Source organism: Amblyraja radiata, chromosome 2 (assembly GCF_010909765.2).
Source record: "Amblyraja radiata isolate CabotCenter1 chromosome 2, sAmbRad1.1.pri, whole genome shotgun sequence".
NCBI classification, from domain to species: Eukaryota; Metazoa; Chordata; class Chondrichthyes; order Rajiformes; family Rajidae; genus Amblyraja; species Amblyraja radiata.
Window position 1 is genome coordinate 7,471,212 of NC_045957.1, and position 22,844 is coordinate 7,494,055.

Below are 22,844 nucleotides of genomic sequence, written 5' to 3' on the forward strand. Positions count from 1 at the left end.
GAAAAAATAAGGCTTGTCTTGACTGACAAACCAGATCATTTTTCAAAAATATGGTCTCCTTTTATTGAATTTCTTCAACAACATAATGGTTGAACACAAACTCAAAACTGACGCTAGGATCGGGTGAGCGGGTGAGCGGGCGTATGGGATAAATCTCCGCTTCTTGTACACCTTTGTTAGTTCTGGGGTTTTTCTTTTTTCTTTTTTTTGTTTTTCTTGAAATTTATTCTTTTCTTTTTCTTTTCTTCTCTCTTTCCCTTTTTTCCTTTTTCTTTTTTCCGATCTAATTATTAGTTCATAAAATGTTAAAACTGAAGCAGTACAAAAATTGTATAACTGTTATGTCGATCATTTTCTTTTTGTACAATTGCTTCTAACAAAAATAAAATTTAAAAAAAATTAAATTAAAAAAAAGACGTATCTGGCCAGGCCAAAGGCCTTCTTCACCATCTTGTCAACCTGCGTCAGCATTTTCAGTTAACTCTGTCCCAATAGGAATGAGGTGATGTTTCGGGTCGAGACCCGTCTTCAGACTGATGTCGGGGGGTCGGGACAAGGATAGAATGTAGGCAGAGACAGTAAAATCCCTGTCCCACTGTACGAGTTCATTCAAAAGTTCTCCCAAGTTTGCCCTGATTCGAACTCGGAGATTTACTGCAATAGCCGCTCGTAAGTACTCGGGGCTCTCGTGGACATTTTTCAACGTTGAAAAATCTTCATGAGTCTTCCCGAGCTTACCGCACTTCCCGAGTACCTGCAGTTAGCGTTACGAGCCGCTAAGAGATGACCCTGAGCTCCGACGTACCCGCTCTGTTCATTCTACGTGCTTACCACGAGTTTGATTTTTTTTAAACTCGGGAGCTCTTGAATGAACTCGTACAGTGGGACAGAGCTTTTAGACTAGTGGGAGAACTGGGAAAGGAAAGTGGGGCCATCTGAAGTCAGAGAAGTCAATGTTCATACCGCTGGGGTGTAAACTACCCAAGCGAAATATGAGGTGCTGTTCCTCCAATTTGCGCTGGGCCTCACTCTGACAATGGAGGAGGCTCAGGACAGAAAGGTCAGAATGGGAATGGGAGGGGGAGTCGAAGTGCTGAGCCACCGGGAGATAACCATCTAGGTTCGTGGATAGGAAAGGTTTCAACGGCCTGAGCTACGGGGACAAGTTGTGTAGGGTAGCACTTAATTCTTTGGAGCACAGGAGACTGAGGGGTGACAATAGACAATAGACAATAGGTGCAGGAGTAGGCCATTTGGCCCTTCGAGCCAGCACCGCCATTCAATATGATCATGGGTGATCATCTCCAATCAGTACCCCGTTCCTGTCTTCTCCCCATATCCCCTGACTTTAAGAGCCCTATCTAGCTCTCTCTTGAAAGCATCCAGAGAACCGGCCTCCACCGCCCTCTGAGGTGACCTTACAGAGGTGTCCAAAACCATGAGATGAACAGATAGAGTGAATGCACAGTCTATTCTTCCCCAGAGTAGGTGAATCACGAACGAGAAGATTTAGGTTGAAACTGGTGAGAGGGGTAATAATTAATAGTATGCTGAGGAGCAACTTTTTTTCACACAGAGGATGGTGGGTATACAGAACGAGTTGCCAGAGGGTGGTTGAGGCAGTCACAATAAAAACATTGAATTGACATTTGAACAGGAAAGATTCGGGGGATATGGGTTATGCCCCTGTCCCACTTAGGAAACCTGAACGGAAGCCTCTGGAGGCATTACGCCCCACCCAAGGTTTCCGTGCGGTTCCCGGAGGTTGCAGGTGGTTGCCGGAGGTTGCAGGTAGTGGAAGCAGGTAGGGAGACTGACAAAAACCTCCGCACGGAAACCTTGGATGGGGCACAAAGTCTCCAGAGGTTTCCGTTCAGGTTTCCTAAGTGGGACAGGGGCATTAAACACAGGCAAATAGCAGCAGCTCAGGTGGGGCATGTTGGAGCTGGGCTGGTGGGCCTGATTCCGTCCTGTATGACTCTGTGACCATGGACAGATTCCATGAATGGGCACCTATTCCAACAGACCACTTAATTGCTCACAACTAATTTTACCACTCCCAAGTCTTCTCTCTGCACCAGGGCGGAGGTGCAAGAGTAGAAATCCGAGCAGGTAATTCGAGTGACTTTGTACATTGCTACTTGGCTCCTGGTAAGCCGGCACCTTCTCTGCATATTAATAACCCTTGCCAACAAGTCGACCTTCCCCCAATAAATACCCAAGAGGCGGAGAGAGTTCTGCGGTGAACAACTCGAAAGCTACTCTGAGCATGGGAGCTCCAGGCATCTGCACAGGTGAGGTGCTCTCAATCTCTCTGCCTCCGATGAAAGTTTATTCAGCAAATTCTTCTCTTTGTGCAGAAAGAATTCTAGTCAGCCCACGCTTGGAATATTGCACGCAGTTCAGTTTGCCCCATTACAGGAAGGACGCGCAGGCTCTGGAGAGGGTGCAGATGAGGTTTACCAGGACGCTGCCTGGATGAGTGGGTGTCACCAGAAGGGAGAAGTTGGACAAACTTGGTTTGTTTTCTCTGGAGCATCAGAGGCTGATAAAAGTATACAGATTCATGTGAGGAATAGATAGGGTGGACAGTCAGAAGATTTTTTCCCAGGATGAAAGTGACAAACACCAGAGAGCATAACTTTACGGTGAGAGGGGTGAAGGCAATGTACGGGGAAATGTTTTACACAGAGTGGTGGGTGCCTGGTGCACGCTGCAGAGGTTGCTGGTGGAGGCAGGTATAATAGTTTGGCAATTCAAGATTCAAGGGAGTTTTTTGTCATGTGTCCCTGATAGGACAATGCAATTCTTGCTTTGCTTCAGCACAACAGAACATAGTAGGCATGACTACAGAACACAATTTGTACAATAGATACAATGGTTTTAAGTGGCTTTTAGATAGGTACATGGATATAGAGAGAACAGATGGACATGGAGCAAGTGTAAGCAGAGGAGGTTAATTTAACTTGGCATCAGGTTGGGCAAGGACATTGTGTGGTGAAGAGCTCGTTCCTATGCTGTACTGTTCCACGTTCTATGCTCAGAATAAGGAGCTAGCTACCAAAAGCAGAGACGTGCAGGAATGGAGAATCAGGGTAATAGTTCCGTTTATAATTGTTGCATGTAGCAAGTTGCAGTGAAAAGCTTTTGTTTGCGTGCTATCCAGTCGGAGAAACCAGCGGTAGAGCTACTGCCTTACAGCGAATGCAGCGCCGGAGACCCGGGTTCGATCCCGTCTACGGATACTGTCTGTACGGAGTTTGTACTTTCTCCCCGTGACCTGAGTGGGTTTTCTCCGAGATCTTCGCTTTCTTCCCACACTCTAAAGACGTACATGTTTGTAAGTTAATTGGCTTGTTGTAAATGTGAATTGTCCCTAGTGTGTGTAGGATAGTGCTAATGTGCGGGGATCGCTGGTCGGTGCGGATTCGGTGGGCCAAAGTTCCTGTTTCCACGCTGTATCTCCAAACTAAATTAAACTAAACTAAACTAAACCAGACATGAATTCTATCAAGTTACCACAATGCACAATGATATAGATAAGGATAAAAGATACAACATCAAGTGGAAATGCTACTGTTACAGAAATAACAGAATGTGCTAGAGGAACTCAGAGGGTCAGGCAGTATCTGTGGAGGGAACAGGCAGACGGCATTTCAGGTGGGGACCCTTCTTCAGCATGATGCCTCACCCCCCCCCCCCCCCCCCCCTCCACCCCCCACCTCTGCTCTCCTCACAGCCTGAATTTGACCCATCTCATATTTTCACCATCCCCTCTGCCCACCCTCCTGTCCAATGTTGACCGTGTCTGTCCTCAGCAGAGCCTTACCTTTGTATCCCTGCGTCCACACCTCAACAAGTTCGGAGCCCGTCATGGTGTTGAACTCTCTTCCGTCGCCTCCGTTTCCAATATATCAATATTGATATTCTCTCAATAGAGAAGATATTGATTTTCTCCATGACCTCAATAGAGAAATGAGGTCTATTTCTCAGGCAAGGTGTCTTCAACCCCCCCAGGAACGACTCCTCTCATCCCCAGCTTTCCTCCTCCCACTGGACTTCCTCCACCAGCCTTCTCTCCTCTTGTGACCTTTTCTATCTCCGATTGCCGCCTGATCGGTCTGAAGAAGGGTCCCGACCCAAAAGGTCACCCGCCCATTCCCTCCACAGATGCTGCCTGAGTCGCTGAGTTCCTCCAGCATTTTGTGTTTGGCTCTAGATTCCAGCACATGCATTCTCTTGTGACTTGGTATACCTGCCGTTGTACAGGTGAAACTTAAATCCAGGTATCAGCAGGCACTAACGAGCTGGATATTCCACTCTGATAGACTATATTAGATGTTGCTCCTGTATCTTATCTAATTACACCCAGTGCCTGGAGCCCTGACTAAAGGCCACAGAAGGCAGTGGAGGCCAAGTCAATGGATATATTTAGTTTCAGTTTTAGTTTATTGTCATGTATACCGAGGTACAGTGAAAAGCTTTTATTGCGTGCTATCCAGTCATTTTTCCCCTCTCAACCATATTCTCCTATCCTCTCCGCGTAACCTTTGACACCCTTCCTAGTGATGAACCTATCAACCTCCACTTTAAAAATACCCAACGTTTTGTCCTCCACAGTCGTCTGCTTTCGAACATTTTCATCTTCTGCCTGACAGGAGAGGGGAGAAGAGGGAATGGCTGGGGTGTGAATGGTCTTTGATTATGTTGGCTGCTTTCCCGAGACAGCGTGAGGGTACAGATAGAGTTGAAGGTGGGGATCCTGGTCTGTGTGATCGACTGGGCCACATCCACAATGTTCTGCAATTTCTTACAGGGTGGTGACCCGGCATCTGAATTTACCTTCTTACTTTTTATTACAGACTCTAGGTCCAGATAAAAGACAAGCCATTACATAGAATAAGTTGCATACAAAGACACAATAAATTACATACAAAAGCACAATACATGGTTTACGATCAAGAATTAAAAAAATCAGTGTCCTACAACGGGACAACTATATCAATGTCTCCACACCTGGGATTGGTAGCGTGTAATGCTAAACCTTATGTTTGATAAGGCCAAGATGATTTCATTTTCAAAGTCATTAATCCGGCAGATAAATTTATACGTAAGATTTCTTAAGACATTTTGTAAAGTATTGACTCCTGCAGCCACAAACATTTCACTTGCACTACACCATCTAGATCTCTTAAGTAATATTCCCATGGCATCATTATGAGCTACTTTAAGTCTCTGTAAGATTGCTTTTTCTGTAGTTTGACCACAGGTGTGCAGTATGGAGTGGTGCAGGAAATGGCAACATATGTGAAAATTGGGCAGAATTGAGAACTTAAAAATCTTAAAAAGAATCGCCGAATTGAATGTTGATGCGAATTCTTTCCTCTTTCTTGCAGTGTCTCTGTTCCTGTTGGTCCTGGGGCGAATGGGTGAGTTGATATAATCTTCTGTGTATCTGTTGACTTCACAGCGTGGAGTGAACCAATTCTGAACACCACTTGATACGTCAAAGTCCAGTCAAGAATTGAGGGTCTTGGAGGAAGAGACAAGGGTTATTTTTTACTGATCCTTTCACATTCTGAGTAGATTCCAGCAGGATCACTGTCAATAATGTGTTGTTTGGGAGTTTAGTTACTGAATCAAATTTGAATTGTTTTAAAGAAGGAACTGCAGATGCTGGAAAATCGAAGGTACACAAAAATGCTGGAGAAACTCAGCGGGTGCAGCAGCATCTATGGAGCAAAGGAGATAGGCACACAAAAATGCTTGAGAAACTCAGCGGTTCCAGACAAACAGGACAACATTTCTTCACTGTGTTTACTCCAGAGGGACTCCTTCGCTCCATAGATGCTGCTGCATCCGTTGAGTTTCTCCAGCATTTTTGTGTACCTTTGAATTGCTTTCTCTGGAGGCTGAAGGGAGACCTGATCAATTGTTTCATCAAACAATGTGCCTGACCCCATTTTTGAGCCCTTTTATTCATTCCTCTTTAAGGTGCTGGAGGATAGCCAGTAAATTGACCTACCAATGTGCCTTATTGATAAAAGAATTTGCAGAGAAACAGAACAGCATTTCTTCACTGTGTTTACTCCAGATGGACGCACAGATAGTGGGAAAGTTCAATACCTCAGTGGGTCAAGCAGCATCTGTGAGGGAAATAGATAGGTGATATTCTGGGTCGATATACCCTTCTTCGGACTAACTGAAGAAGGGGCCCTGACCCAAATATCGCTCATCCATGACTTTCGGAGATGCTACCTGACCCACTGAGTTTCTCCAGCACTTTATTGTTTTTTTGTAAATCAGCGTCTGCATTTCTTTGTGTTTAGCAAATTGTCATAGGGTCATAATGTGATACAACCCGGATACAGGCCCTTTGGACCAACTTGCCTGCACCAACCAACATGTCCCATCTATGCTACCCCCACCTGCCTGTGTTTGGCCCATAACCCTCTAAACCTGTTCTATCCATGTACCTGTCCAAATGTTTTTTAAACACTGTCATAGTACATTTCTCAACCACCTCCTCCGGGTACCACCCTCTGTAAATAGTTGCCCCTCAGGTTCCTATTAAATCCTTCCCCCCCCTCAGCTTAAACCTATTTCCTCTAGTTACTGATTCCCCTTCTCCGGATGAAGGAGTCTGTGCATTCACTCTATCTATTGCTCTCATGATTGTATACATCTCTTTAAGATCACCCCACCCTCCTGCACTCCAAGGAATAAAGTTGCAGCTTGCTCAACCTCTCCCTATAGCTTCTTCTTCTTCTTGGGTATGGCGTGCACAGCCTAAAGTTGTAGGCCAACTTGTTCTATTTGTTCTATTATGCTACACTTGTTGCTTTACCTCCCCCCCTTGACTCCATCCAAGGACCCAAGCAGTCTTTCCAGGTGAGGCAGAGGTTCACCTGCACCTCCTCCAACCTCATCTATTGCATCCGCTGATCTAGGTGTCAGCTGCTCTACATCGGTGAGACCAAGCGTAGGCTTGGCGATCGCTTCGCCCAACGCCTCCACTCGGTTCGCAATAACCAACCTGATCTACCGGTGGCTCAGCACTTCACCCCCCTCCCATTATGAATCCGACCTTTCTGTCCTGGGCCTCCTCCATGGCCAGAGTGAGGACCACCGTAAATTGGAGGAGCAACACCTCATATTTCGCTTGGGCAGTCGGCACCCCAGCGGCATGAACATTGACTTGTCTAATTTCAGGTAGTCCCCATTTTCTCCTCCCCTTCTCAGCTCTCCCTCATCACACTGTCTCCACCTCTTCCTTTCTTCTTCCCGCCCCCCCCCCCGCCCTCACATCAGTCTGAAGAAGGGTTTCAACCCGAAACGTTGCCTATTTCCTTTGCTCCATAGATGCTGCCGCACCCGCTGAGTTTCTCCAGCATTTTTGTCTACCTTTGTTCTATTTGATCTATTTGTTTGTGCACGTCAGGTTGATTGCATTAGTCGAAACAGGGTGGACCACGTGAAGGTTGCAATCTCCCATCCCTCCCTATAGCTCCGGCCCTCGCAGTCCAGGCAACATCCTTGTAAATCATTTCCGCACCTTACCCAGCTTACCAATATCTTTCTTATAACCTGGAGAACAAAACTGAACACCATACACTAAACGCGGCCCCACCAATGTCTTGTCCAGTGGTAACATGACCTCTCAACCATTGTAGACAACGTCCACACAATGGGAGTACCAGGTCATGACTACTTTCAACAAAAGAGACCACCATCCTGGTGATGATCCAAGATGATCCACAAAGGATCTTTCACACAAAGGGTGGTGGGTGTATGGAACGAGCTGCCGGGGGAGGTCGTTGAGGCTGAGACTATTAGAACATTAAACAAACATTTAGACAGGTACATGGATATGACAGGTTTAGAGGGATATGGGCCAAACACAGGCAGGTGGGACTAGCGTAGATGGGACATATTGGCCGGTATGGGCAAGTTGGGCCGAAGGGCCTGTTTCCATGCTGTGTGACTCTATGACTCTAAACCTCTTTCAACAAAAGAAAGGTTGCCTCTTAAATGTCCGGTTGACAGCCATTTCATTTCCCCTTCCCATTCCCAAACCGGCCCGTCAGTCTCCTCCACTGCCGGGTTGAAGCCAAACACAATCTAGAGGAAGTACATCTTCCACCTGGGTAGCCTGCACATTGGGCCATGAACATTGGATTTCCCAACTCAGGTAACCTATACTCCCTCAAACTTGATAGACACAAAACGCTGGAGTAACTCCGTGGATCAGACCTTATCCATGGAGAAAAGGAATTGGCGACGTTTCAGGTCGAGACCCTTCTTTTGGTCTGAAGAAGGGACTCAACCCGAAACGCCACCTATTCCTTCTCCCCAGAGATGCTGCCTGACCCGCTGAGTTACTCTAGCTTTTTGTGTCTATCTTCAGTTTAAACCAGCCTCTGCAGTTCCTTCCTACACACTCCCTCAAGCTTGGTTCTCCTTTCCTGCGATCCAAGCAGCAACTGTTAACTATTTATCTGAACAAATTTTATCCAAATATATCCGCCACTTGTGATAAATGTCTAGCCCAAAAGGCAACTATAACACACTCCTTAGTCTCCTGCATAAAACTTTATAGATTTTGGAATGATATTTTTGAAATATTTACAAAATTATTCAAGACAAGAATGGAACCTAATACTGAAATGATTATATTTGGCGTAATGGAAGATGGGAATAAATTGAACACATCTCAAAATCTATTCCTTAACTATGGTTTAATAATAGCAAAAAAATTAATTCTTAAATTTTGGAAGGGTACATCAATACCAACGCTTAAAATGTGGATTGCAAGTATGTTGGACACCGCTCATCTTGAGGAAATGCGATTCCTCCTAATGGATAAATCAGACCAATTCATAACGAGTTGGTCTCCATTCGTCGTTTTTTTGGAATCATATGGTGCAACACAATTGTAAAAAATAACTGTTTCAGGACTGGACGAGGGTTGGTCAAGACTATAAATAATGATCTCCTCTTTTTTTCTTTCTTCTCTCTATTCTCTCTCTCAACTTTCTTCATTTACTCGTTTTCTTTTTTCACACACTATATATTTCACATCTTTCTATCCTTTACTATCTAACTTCTTTTCTTATTCTAATCTTTTTTCAGTGTAACAAAAAAAAAAAAAAAAGAAGTTGTACATAAAATGTATTATGAAAATATATATTAGGCACTTTGGTGCCATATGACTGTACTTACTTCTAATAAAATAAAATATAAAAAAAAAAAAAACAAAACTATTTATCTGAATGGTGGCCGATTAGGAAAAGGGGAGATGTAACGAGACCTGGGTGTCATGGTACACCAGTCATTAAAAGTAGGCATGCAGGTGCAGCAGGCAGTGAAGAAAGCGAATGGTATGTTAGCATTCATAGCAAAAGGATTTGAGTATAGGAGCAGGGAGGTTCTACTGCAGTTGTACAGGGTCTTGGTGAGACCACACCTGGAGTATTGCGTACAGTTTTGGTCTCCTAATCTGAGGAAAGACATTCTTGCCATAGAGGGAGTACAGAGAAGGTTCACCAGATTGATTCCTGGGATGTCAGGACTTTCATATGAAGAAAGACTGGATAGACTCGGCTTGTACGCGCTAGAATTTAGAAGATTGAGGGGGAATCTTATAGAAACTTACAAAATTCTTAAGGGGTTGGACAGGCTAGATGCAGGAAGATTGTTCCCGATGTTGGGGGAGTCCAGAACAAGGGGTCACAGTTTAAGGATAAGGGGGAAATCTTTTAGGACCGAGATGAGGAAAACATTTTTCACACAGCGAGTGGTGAATCTCTGGAATTCTCTGCCACAGAAGGTAGTTGAGGCCAGTTCATTGGCTATATTTAAGAGGGAGTTAGATGTGACCCTTGTGGCTAAAGGGATCAGGGGGTATGGAGAGAAGGCAGGTACAGGATACTGAGTTGGATGATCAGCCATGATCATATTGAATGGCGGTGCAGGCTCGAAGGGCCGAATGGCCTACTCCTGCACCTAATTTCTATGTTTCTATGTTTCTTTGTTACCCTGTTTCAATCCTCTCTCCCTCCTGATCCGTCTGACAACACGTTAGACAACAGGCACTCCCTTCTATTTCTCTCAATGCTCCATCTTCCCATCATCATTCCCTTATCTGGATTCCTACCTTGCCGATCAGATTCCGGCATCTACAGCCTCTTGTGTCTCCACTATCCAACCTCTGTGTCTACCTCCATCTAACCCATTTCTCCTTGCCTTATTAGCTCTATCTTTCACCCCCCAGTCACTGTCTCCCAAAGCCATCTCTCTCTCTCCCCCCACATTCCCATCATTCCTCCGAACCCTTCTTCAGACCCTATCCATATACCTGTCTAACTGTTTCTTAAATGTTGGGATAGTCCCAGCCTCAACTACCTCCTCTGGCAGCTTGTTCGACACATCCACATATTGTGTGAAAAGGTTACCCCTCAGATTCCTATTAAACCGTTGTTATTTATGCTGTGATGGATGTCTGTGTAAATTGTGTTGTGTCTTGGGTCTTTTTCTTGTGTGTATGACTGCAGAAACAACATTTCATTTGAACCTCAATGAGGTTCAAATGACAAATAAAATTGCATTGTATTGTATTGTATGCGCCTGTTACAAATTTACTGCTCAGATTTCTATTCAATCTTTCTCCTTAAACCTCCGACCTCTAGTTCTTGATTCCCTTATGCTGGTAATAGATTATTCATTCACACTATCTATGTTCCTGATGATTTCATACCCCTCTATAAAATCACCCCTCAGCCTCCTGCGCTCCTAACTGACCAACCCCCTCTCCCTGTAGCTCAGGCCCTCGAGTCCTGGCATGTTGGCATGGTAGTGGAGTTGTTGCCTTACAGAGCCAGAGACCCCGGTTCGATCCTGTCTACGGACTCTGTCTCCACAGAGTTTGTACCTTCTCCCCGTGACCTGCCTAGCTTTTCTCCGGGATCTTCGGCTTCCTCCCACACTCCAAAGGCGTACAGGTTTGTAGGTTAATTGGCTTGGTATAAGTGCAAATTGTCCCTAGTGTGTGTAAGGTAGTGTTAGTGTGCGGGGATCGCTGGTCGGCGCGGACTCCTGGTCCGAAGGGCCTGTTTCCACACTGTATCTCTAAAAACTTTGGAGCGCAGAAGGATGAGGGGTGATCTTGTAGAGGTGTATAAATTTATGAGAGGGATAGATTGGGTAGGCCCACCGAGTTTCTTGCCCAGAGTAGGGGAATCGAGGACCAGAGGACATAAGTTCAAGATGAAGGGGAAAAGATTTAATAGGAATCTGAGGGGTAACTTTTCCACACAAAGGGTGGTGGGTGTATCATACAAGCTGCCAGAGGAGGTGGTTGAGGCTGGGACTATCCCAACGTTTAAGAAACAGTTAGACAGGTACATGGATAGGACCAGGTTTGGAGCGATATGGATCAAGCGCAGGCAGGTGGGACTAGTGTAGCTGGGACATGTTAGCCGGTGTGGGCAAGTTGGGCCGAAGGGCCTGTTTCCACACTGTATCACTCTAACTGAAACTAAATTATGGGTGATTTATGAATAATGGGGAGTGAACACAGAACATAGAACGGCACATCACAGGCCCTTCAGCCCGCAATGTCCGTGCCGAACATGATGTCAAGTTCAAAGTGATCGTTGTCCCACTCTGGTGAGCGGGAGAGATGTGTTCGGGTTCATTAATGCCTTCTGTCCTGTTCAATGTCCCCTGCAGTGTCATGCGAGCCGTCAGACACATTTTGCCTGGAGAACGAGGTCGGAATCCACGCAGACCCTGAGGATGCTTCAAGCTTCTACCAGTGCCTGGGGAACGCCACCATCTATAGCACCTGCCAGAGGAACCTCATCTTCGACATAGTGAGCATGTGGTGTGTCAAGCCACCCACTGCCGCCCCGCCTCAGACCACTGCAGAAACCCAGGCTGCTCCAGTCACCACCGCAAGAGCTCCAATGGCCACTTCAAAGCCTCTAATAGACATCTCGCAACTCCCAGTAGCCAGCACAAAGACTCCAGGAGCCACCTCCCAAGCCCCAGTGGCCACTCCAGCAAACCTGACAGGTGAGAAATGCAGAACGTGGCAGGGCGGACACGGTGGCGCAGCGGTAGAGTTGTTGCATTACAGCGAATGCAGCGCCAGAGACCCGGGTTCCATCCTGACTACGGGCGCTGTCTGTATGGAGTTTGCACGTTCTCCCCGTGATCTGCGTGGTTTTTCTCCGAGTTCTTCGGTTTCATCCCACACTCCAAAGACGTACAAGTTTGTAGGTTAATTGGCTTGGTAAATGTAAAACATTGTCCCAGTGGGTGTAGGATAGTGTTAATGTGCGGGGATCGCTGGCCGGCGTGGACCCAGGCCTGTTTCCGCGCTGTATCTCTAAATTAAACTAAACTAAACTAAACTAACAATATTGTGTTTAGCATCACATCAAACCCTGACTTAAAAGGTTCTATGTTGACCAGGCGTCTAAATGTCAGAGTTTTTTTTTTAATTTTCTGAGTGTGTTAACATTAACAATATGGTAGTAGCAACTAAACGGTTTCCAGGGTGACAATCAGATGGGTTGGATTTCAGTCACATATAGGCCTAACCGAGTACCAAACACACAGATTATTACAACACAGGAACAGGCTCTTCAGACACCAATGGCCACGCCAAACATGATGCCCTTAAATTAACCTCCTCTGACTGCACAAGAACCATACCCCTCCATTCCCTACGTATCCACGTGCTGCCGAAAAGCCTCTTAAACAACACTGTTGTATCTGCTTCCACCACCATCTCAATGGTGTTCAGCAGGGGATCTATGAAAGGACCTCAGGTGTGGGTGATCTACACATAAATAACATTTGGTTACTAAAATGGCGCACATCATCAAAATTGGTGGAGCTGCGGACATTGAAGAAGGCTTTGGGAGCATATATGCAGCAGTAGAGCTGCTGCCTTACAGCACCAGAGACCCAGGTTCGATCCTGACTGCGGGTGCTGTCTGTACGGAGTTTGTACTTTCTCCCCGGGACCTGCGTGGGTTTTCTCCGAGACCTTTGGTTTCCTCCAAAGACATGCAGGTTTGTAGGTTAATTGGCTTGGTGTAAAATGTAAAATTGTACCCAGTGCGTGTCAGGTAGTGTCAATGTGCGGGGATCGCTGGTCGGTGTGGACTCGGTGGGCCGAAGGGCCTGTTTCCGCGCTGTATCTCAAAACTAAACTAAGCTACAGAAATGGGCAGAGAAATGGAAGATGAGGTTTAAACTGAACAGGTGCAAGGTGTTGCACTTTGTGAGGTCGAATGTAAGGCAAAGGTGTGCAGTTAATGACGAGACATTTAACAGCGTCGATGGGGATTGAAGGTTTCCATTCCTGAAAGATATTAGTAAACCAAGTGCATCCAACTTTCTGAGCAACATTTCTAATTAAACTGGAAAGAGTGCAGAGAAGAATTACGAGGAGGTTGTCAGGATTCGAGGGTCTAAGCTGCGGGGAGGGGTCGGGGCATGCTAGGTGACTTAGTTCCTCAAAGCACAGGAGACTGAGCGGTGATTTTATCGAGCTGTGTAAAATCACGAGGGGATTGCATCGGATGTACGCACACAGTCAAGGTATGGGAATCAAGATCTGGAAGACCTATGTCATCTAGTTCTTGACAGGAAAGATTACTACAATATCACAGGAGTTGATAATGACAATAAAAATTGAAGATAAGAGGAGATAGATTTAATAGGAATCTGTGAGGTGGCTGAGATGAGCAACCTTGGTCAGCATGGTTGAGTTGGACTGATGGTCCTGTTTCCATGTTGAACGACTCAAGGGCCTGTTCCATTTTCACGACCTAATTCACGACCTCTGCCGAGTTTGCCCTTGACTCATACTCGCAGCATGGTCGTCACTAGGTCGTAGGAGGTCTTACGAGGTCATAGGAGGTCGTGGGTAGGTCGTAGCAGGTCGTGATGCTAGTCGTAGGTACTCGTGGCATCAAGTAGGTCGGGGCGTTTTTTCTAGCCTGATGAAAAATGTCCACGAGTAAAAAAGGTCGTGAATTAGGTCGTGAAAGTGAGACAGGCCCTTAAGGCTAAATGCAAATCCAAGACCTGAATTTAAATTCCAAGGCTGCTCTGGTGGGAGTTGAACTCAGATTTCTGGATTATCAGTCCAGGACTGAGATTATTGGTCTGATGATTTAAATATTCCATTCCTGGTCAGCAGAGAACAGATTGGAGGGAGTGGAGTGTGCAATGGAGGAGCTAACCTCATTGTTTAGTTCTCCTTGGTACTTAGTTGGGAAAACCACCTTCAACGTTTAAACGTCGGAGGTAGTGGGGAGACCTGATAGAAGCACAAAACAAAATGAGATATAGATAGGGTGGACAGTCAGAACCTTTTCCCTCTTGTGGAAACGTTAAACACTGGAGGACACAGCATTAAGGTCGGAGAGGAATCTTTAAAGGAAATGTGCAGGACAATTTGTTTTACACAGAGTGGTAAATCCCTGGAATGCGCTGCTAGGGATGGTGGTGTAAACAGATAGGATGGGAATTTTAAGAGGCTTTTAAATACGCACATGTGATATGCAGGAAATGTGTAGGATGTGACTGTAGATGTTAGTTTACACTGAAGGTAGACAGAAAATGCTGGAGTAGCTCAGCGGGACAGGCAGCGCCTCTGGAGAGAAGGAATAGGTGACGTTGTGGGTCAAGACCCTTCTTCGGGCTGGGACTCACGACCCGAAACGTCGCCCATCCCTTCTCTCCAGAGATGCTGCCTGTCCCGCTGAGTTATTCCAGCATTCTGTGTCTATGGGAATGGAAGGATATGCATCATTGGAAGGCGAGGAGATTATTTTAACTTGGCATCGTGTTCATTGTGGGCTGAAGGCCCTGTTCACGTACTGCTCTGTGTGTTATGTTCTATTGATCCAATACATGCAGGACTCATCTCCAAGTCCAGTTCTACGGATGTAAAGACGAGGGCTAGATTGGTGAGGGAGAGCCAGACTTTACTGTTTGAACGAGAGTATTATGTTCGAGGGTTGTATCTCCTTACCGGAGTCTGAAAAAGGGTCTCGACTCAAAACATCATCGCCTTTCCATTCCCCTTCCACAGATGTTGCCTGACCCGCTGAGTTCCTCCAGCACTTTGTTTTTTTCACCTCCTTCCCACTCTGATCAAATATGCCAGTTAAGAACTGTTCAAATCTGTCTGCAGATCAAATTCTGCATCATACGCACATTCTACTAACTCAACCCCGTTTTAGAAACTAGCAAAAATGCTCCTTCAAAGTCCTGACCGTTGTGCAGTTGAAGTTGTGACCACCAGGTGGAGACCCTTCTGCAACTCCACCTTCTGCATGAGATTTTAAATGAAGGCCCTTTATTCAACACCTCCTGAAAATGGTGGCGTCATAGTCCTTGTACGTGCCGATCCCGAACAAACCATACTGGGGTTGCCTCATTTGCCTGTATTTGGTCCATACCGTAAAACCCTTCCTATGCATATATCTATCCAATTGTCTTTTAAAAGTCGTAATAGTATCCGCTTCTATAGCTTCCTCTATCAGCTCATTTCAGATACGGACCACCCTCTGAGCGAAAGAATTGCTCCTGAGGTCCCTCTTAAATCTCTCCCATCTCACCTCAAACCTGTACCCTTTAGTTTTAGAATTATAAACCCTGGGAAAGGGAATGTGAGCGTTCACTTTATCCACACCCTTCATGATCTTGTACGCCTTAATAAGGTCACCCCTCATTTTCCTACGTCCCCAAAGAAAAATGTGCTAGCCTGTCCAATCTCTTCCCAAGCCCTGGTAACATCCTCGTGAATCTCTTCTGCACCCTTTCCAACTTAATGACATTCTTCCTGTAGCTGGGCTCATGTCCGCTCTGATACCAATAGACAATAGCCATTCAATGTGATCATGGCTGATCATCCACAATCAGTACCCCGTTCCTGCCTTCTCCCCATATCCCCTGACTCTGCTATCATCAAGATCCCTATCTAGCTCTCACTTGAACGTGTCCAGAGAACCGGCCTCCACCGCCCTATGAGGCAGAGAATTCCACAGACTCACCACTCTCTGTGTGAAAAAGTGTTTCCTCATCTCCGTTCTAAATGGCTTACCCCTTATTCTTAAACTGTGGTCCCTGGTTCTGGACTCCCCAACATCGGGAACATGTTTCCTGCCTCTAGCGTGTCCAAACCCTTAATAATCTTATGTGTTTCAATAAGATCCCTCTCATCCTTCTAAATTCCAGAGTGTACAAGCCCAGCTGCTGCATTCTCTCAGCATATGACAGTCCCGCCAGCCCAGGAATTAACCTTGTGAACCTACGCTGCACTCCCTCAATCGCAAGAATGTCGTTCCTCAAATTTGGAGACCAAAACTGCACAAAATACTCCAGGTGTGGTCTCACTAGGGCCCTGTACTACTGCCGAAGGACCTCTGCTCCTATACTCAACTCCTCTTGTTATGAAGGCCAACATGCCATTCGCTTTCTTCACTGCCTGCTGTACTTGCATGCTTACTTTCATTGACTGATGAACAAGGACCCCCCGATCCCGTTGTACTTCCCCTTTTCCCAACTTGACACCATTTAGATAATAATCTTCCTTCCTGTTTTTGCTACCAAAGTGGATAACCTCACATTTATCCACATTAAACTGCATCTGCCATGCATCTGCCCACTCACCCAACCTGTCCAAGTCACCCTGCATTCTCATAGCATCCTCCTCACAGTTCACACTGCCACCCAGCTTCGTGTCATCTCCAAATTTGCTAATGTTGCTTGTAATCCCATCATCTAAATCATTAATATATATTGTAAATAGCTGCGGTCCCAGCACCGAGCCTTGCGGTACCCACTAGTCACTGCCTGCCATTCTGAAAGGGACCCGTTAATCCCTACTCTTTGTTTCCTGTCTGCCAACCAATTTTCTATCCATGTCAGCACACTATCCCCAATACCATGTGCCCTAATTTTGCCCACTAATCTCCTATGTGGGACCTTATCAAATGCTTTCTGAAAGTCCAGGTACACTACATCCACTGGCTCTCCCTTGTCCATTTTCCTAGCTGCATCCTCAAAAAATTCCAAAGATTAGTCAAGCATGATTTTCCCTTCGTAAATCCATGCTGATTCGGAACGATCCTGTTACTGCTATCCAAATGTGCTGCTATTTCATCTTTTATAATTGACTCCAGCATCTTCCCCACCACCAATGTCAGGCTAACTGGTCTATAATTCCCTGTTTTCTCTCTCCCGCCTTTCTTAAAAAGTGGGATAACATTAGATACCCTCCAATCCACAGGAACTGATCCTGAATCTATAGAACATTAGGAAATGATCACCAATGCGTCCACGATTTCTAGAGCCACTTCCTTAAGTACCCTGGGATGCAGACCATCAGGCCCTGGGGATTTATCAGCATTCAGTCCCATCAGTCTATCCAACACCATTTCCTGCCTAATGTGGTTTACCTTCAGTCACCCCAGATCCTCTGGCCACTAGTACATCAGGAAGATTGTTTGTGTCATCCTTAGTGAAGACGGATCCAAAGTACCTGTTCAACTCATCTGTCATTCCCTTGATCCTCATAATGAATTCACCTGTTTCAGTCTTCAAGGGTCCAACTTTGGTCTTAACTATTTTTTTCATCTTCGCATACCTAAAGAAGCTTTTACTATCCTCCTTTATATTCATGGCTAGCTTACCTTCGTACCTCATCTTTTCTCCCCGTATTGCCTTGTTAGTTATCTTCTGTTGCTCTTTAAACATTACCCAATTCTCTGGCTTCCCGCTCATCCTGTTGCCCACAGATATCAGCATGGTTATTCCTGCTCTTTATCTCTACCCAGGAATGAAAATAGCCATGTATGTGACCTCACCCTCCTTAATCTAATCATAATCATCATCATAATCATACTTTATTAGCCAAGTATGTTTTGCAATGTACGAGGAATTTCATTTGCTATACAGTTATACCAATAAAAAGCAACAGAACACACCAAATACATTTTAACACGAACATCCACCTCAGTGACTCCTCCGCATTCCTCACTGTGATGGAAGGCGAAAAAAAGTTCAATCTCTCCCTTCTTTGCCCTCCAGCGGTCAGGTCCGTTGATGGGACGATCTTACTCCCGTAGTCGGCAGTGGGCCTCCTCGTCGGGGCGATCAAGCTCCTGCATCGGGGGGGGTGGGGGGGAATCTCAGCTCCCCCGCGCCATGCGATCTACGCCGGGTCGGGACAGGTCGAAACCCTTTTCGTCGTTTGGAGCTTCCCGACATCAGTCTCTTCCCGAGACTGCAAGCTCCTCGATGGAGTGCCGATCCCAGGCAAGAGATCGGCTCCGATGGCAAGTCCACTGCCCCGCGGTGGGGCTCAAACTCAAACTCAAACTCAAACAAGGTCCCAGCTCCATGATGTTAGGCCGCAGAGTGACCGGAGATACGATCCGGAAAACAATCGCATCTCCGGCAAGGTAAGAGATTGAAAAAAAGTTTCCACCGATCCCCACCCTCCGCCCACATAAAACAAACCAGAGAACATTAACACAAACTTTTAAAACACACTAAAAATAAATAAAAAAAGACTAAAAGGACAGACAGACTAGGCGAGGCTGCCATCGAAGCGCCACCCGCTGGTATAACTTCATCTTGAGCTGCTGCTTCAGATGAACCAGATACTGTTTGTTTTGGACATTTGCTCTGCTCATTACTGACACTATTTGATTCTCTTGTAGAGAGTCTACTCTTTTGCAGAGGGAAAACCGATGGATTCTATGAAGACCTGGAAGACGTCACCTTCTACTATTTTTGCTGGCAGGGTGAAACAAACCATATTGCCTGTGCACCTGGCTTGGTCTTCAGCATCCAGGTTACGGCATGTATCCATCTGATGCCCGTCACCCAGCCCACAAGCACAACCCCTAGGAGAACTCCAACACCAACAAGGTTGCCACCAACGGCTATTCCTACAACACAGGTCCTCCTGACAACAGAGGAGATGGCAATGACAACGGCACCAAAAACTACTGCAACAAGACTGGAAATGCCCACAACAGCAAAGACTACTGCAACATCACAGGAGGTAACAACGGCAGTAAAAATTCCTACAACAACAGGGAAGACCATGACCACAGAACAAGAAACGTTCAAAACAATAAAGACAACGACAACAACACAGGAGATACCCACAACAAGGGGGATACCTGTAACAACACAGGAGATACCAACAACAAGGGAAGGTCTTGCAACGACACAAGAAATGCTCACAACAAAAATTGCAACACGAGAGATACCCACGACAAGGAAAACTACACCAGTACAAGCAATACCCACGACAAGGGAAACTACAATATTACCAGAGATACCCACGACAAGGGAAGCAACAACACAGGAGATAGTGACAACAAGGAAAACTACAACAGTACAAGCAATACCCACAGTGAGGGAAACTACAACACAGGCAATACCCACAGTGAGGGAAACTACAGCAGTACCAGAGATACCCACAACAATGGAAACTACAGCAGTACCAGAGATAGCCACAGCAAGGGAAACTACAACACAGGAGAGGGTGACAACAAAGAAAACTACAGCAGTACCAGAGATACCCACAGTGAGGGAAACTACAATACCAGAGATACCCACAATAAGAGGAGCAACAACAGTACAAGAGATAGCCACAACAATGGAAACAACAGCAGTGCCAGAGATACCCACAACAATGGAAACTACAGCAGTGCCAGAGATACCCACAGTGAGGGAAACTACAGCAGTACCAGAGATACCCACAACAATGGAAACTACAACACAGGAGAGGGTGACAACAAGGAAAACTACACCAGTACAAGCGATACCCACAGAGAGGGAAACTACAGCACAGGCGATACCCACAACAATGAAAACAACAGCAGTGCCAGAGATACCCACAGCAAGAGAAACTACAGCAGTACCGGAGGTCCCCACAACAATGCAAATGACAGCAGTACCAGAGATACCCACAACAATGGAAATTACAACAGTACCAGAGATACACACAGTAAGGGAGACTACAACACAGGAGAGGGTGACAACAAGGAAAACTACAGCAGTACCAGAGATACCCACAACAATGGAAACAACAGCAGTGCCAGAGATACCCACAGTGAGGGAAACTACAATACCAGAGATACCCACAATAAGAGGAGCAACAACAGTACAAGAGATAGCCACAACAAGGGAAACTACAACAGTAACAGAGATACCCACAACAATGGAAATGACAACACAGGAGAGGGTGACAACAAGGAAAACTACAGCAGTACCAGAGATACCCACAGAGAGGGAAACTACAACAGTGCAGGCGATACCCACCACAAGGGAAACAACGCAGGAACTAGCCACCACAAGGCAATCTACAACACAAGATAAGCCTACACCTAGGGAAACCACAACAACACAAGGGATGGTGACGGCAAAGGAAACTCCTGCAATGACACATGAGATGGTGACTATAAGGAAAGCTACCACACCAGAGCTACCCACACCAAAGCAAACACCTGGAACCACACGGGAGATACCCACAATGAAGAAAGCCACCACAACAATACTAGGGAGGCCTACAACCACGCAGGAAATCCCTGCGGCAAAGTCAACAAAAGCGGATTTACCGAAGACTGTACAGGTCTCAACAACTGCAGGTAAAAGGAGGAAAAAATGGATATTAGTAAATTGATTCCAAGCAAAGCATTCCCCCAGTTATAGGTTTCTGGAGAAAGGTGCCATTTATCACACAAGTGACCTTCAAAGGCACTTTTGGATATGGGACATAGACCAACCCCCCCCCCCCCCCCCCCCCCCCCCCCCTTCACCCCAACCTTCATAGAATGGAAGAGCACAAAAAGAGGTAATTCTCCTAGTTGCTGGATTCTCAGCTCTTAGGTAGAGTGGTACAATTATTCCAGCTCCTTCATAGTGTCATTGCACCAGAACATGAGGGCCCGATGCAAGGGAGAGGTTGGGGAATTAAGACTTTGGAGCACAGATGGCTGATGGGGTGATCTTATAGAGGTGTACAAAATCATGAGGGAATCAGATAGGTTCAATGCATACAGTATTTTTCCCAGGGTTGGGGAATCAAGAATTAGAGGACTTGGGTTGAAGGTTAAGGCGAAAGATTTAATAGGAACCTGAGGTGCAACTTTTTTCACACAGTGAGGGAAACCTAGGTGGGTGTATGGAATGAACTGCCAGAGGAAGTAGTTGAGACAGGTACCATAACAGCAACTAAAAGACACTTGGACAGATATATGGACAGGACAGGTTCAGAGGGATATGGGCTAGCTTGAATGTGGCATCTTGGTCAACATGGTCAAGTTGGGACGAAGGGCCAGTTTCCGTGCTGTATGGCTCTGCCTCTATTCAATAAACCCTAAAAGAAGACACAATGTGCTGGAGTAACTCAGCGGGTTTGGCAGCATCTCTGGAGGACATGGATAGGTCACGTTTCAGGTTGGGACCATTCTTCAGACGAAAACACAAATTTGAATGTGAGTCTGAAGAAGGGCCCCGTCCCGAAGCATCACCTATCCATGTCCAGAGATCCTGATCCGCTGCCTGATCCGCTGAGTTACTCCAGCAGTTTGTGTCTTCTTTTAAAAATAAATCGGCATCTGCAGTTCCCAGTTTCTTCTTCAATAAACATGAACCCAGTTTGACGCAATGCTGGCAGCCTTTCTTTACGATGTTTCCGAGTCTGTTGGGCTGATGCTGTGATTTTCTTGTAGGGCCCATCGATTGGGATCCCAACTTCTGCAGTGACAAAGAGTCTGGCCTTTATCCCGATCCACTGGACAGGTCTAGCTTTTTCCAGTGCTTTTTGGGGCAAACATTCCATTTGCTGTGTCCTGTGATATTGGTTTTCAATCCGAAAACAGGAACATGTGACTGGCCAGAGGATGCAGTAGAAGGTAAATAAAGTTACCTATTCAAATGAAGTTATACCAAACTGATAAAGAGATGAGATTCTTGTACTAATACTGGATACAATTACAATCTAAAACAAGTGGGTTCAATTGAATAGCACAGAAATGAAGGCCCAAATGGCCTTTTTTTAGTATTTTATATTTGTTATATCTTTTCACAAATAACATGTGTGAAAAGCAGAACCTTGAAAACAAATTAAGTATGTTGCCCTTAACGCTTAACTGCTTAACGCAGAACATAGAAGTAAGTAAGTAAGTAAGTAAGTAAGTAAGTAAGTAAGTAAGTAAGTAAGTAAGTAAGTAAGTAAGTAAGTAAGTAAGTAAGTAAGTAAGTAAGTTTATTATCCAAGTATTCACATACAAGGAATTTGCCTTGGTGCTCCGCCCACAAGTAACAACATGACATACAGTGACAGTTACGAATGACTCAGAAAACACTGGACACTAATAATAATAAGACATTAATGATAAAACACCATTGATCAAGCACGTGAACCAACAAAATACCAGATCAAATGGAGGCTACAGATTTTTGGCTGTTGAGTAGAGCAACTACTCGTGGATAAAAACTGTTTTTACGTCTGTGTGTGGCAGCTTTGACAATCCGGAGTGCAGTGCAAAACAGGACAGTGCAAGACAGTGCAAAATAGAACAGTGCAAAGCAGGAACAGCCCCTTTGTCCATTGTATCTGTGCTGAATGTGATGCTAGGCTAAATTAATCTCCAATGCCTGTTCGTGATCCATATCCCTCCACTCCCTTAATATCCATATGCTTTTCTAAAAGCCTCTTAAACACCACTATCTTATCTGCTTCCATCTTATCTGATTTAAGATACGTCTCCCAAGTCTTCTCTCTGCCTTCAATG

General features: G+C 45.6%; 1 protein-coding gene across 50 annotated transcripts in view; it reads left to right on the forward strand.

Annotated features, from left to right (window-relative positions):
- The first annotated feature begins 2,174 nt into the window (after nt 1-2,174).
- Nucleotides 2,175-22,844, forward strand: part of LOC116986063 (mucin-5AC-like) — a 29,566-nt gene continuing 8,896 nt past the window's right edge. Inside the window, exons 1-10 of one of the 50 annotated variants that reach the window (XM_033041268.1) lie at nt 2,175-2,294; nt 5,397-5,429; nt 11,731-12,075; nt 18,753-19,444; nt 19,478-19,558; nt 19,607-19,631; nt 19,680-19,888; nt 19,922-20,113; nt 20,150-20,693; nt 21,780-21,962. In XM_033041268.1, the coding sequence (XP_032897159.1) occupies nt 2,270-2,294; nt 5,397-5,429; nt 11,731-12,075; nt 18,753-19,444; nt 19,478-19,558; nt 19,607-19,631; nt 19,680-19,888; nt 19,922-20,113; nt 20,150-20,693; nt 21,780-21,962 (2,329 nt within the window). In that variant the 5' untranslated portion in view covers nt 2,175-2,269. The other 49 variants (XM_033041394.1, XM_033041246.1, XM_033041315.1 and 46 more) reach the window with 49 other exon arrangements.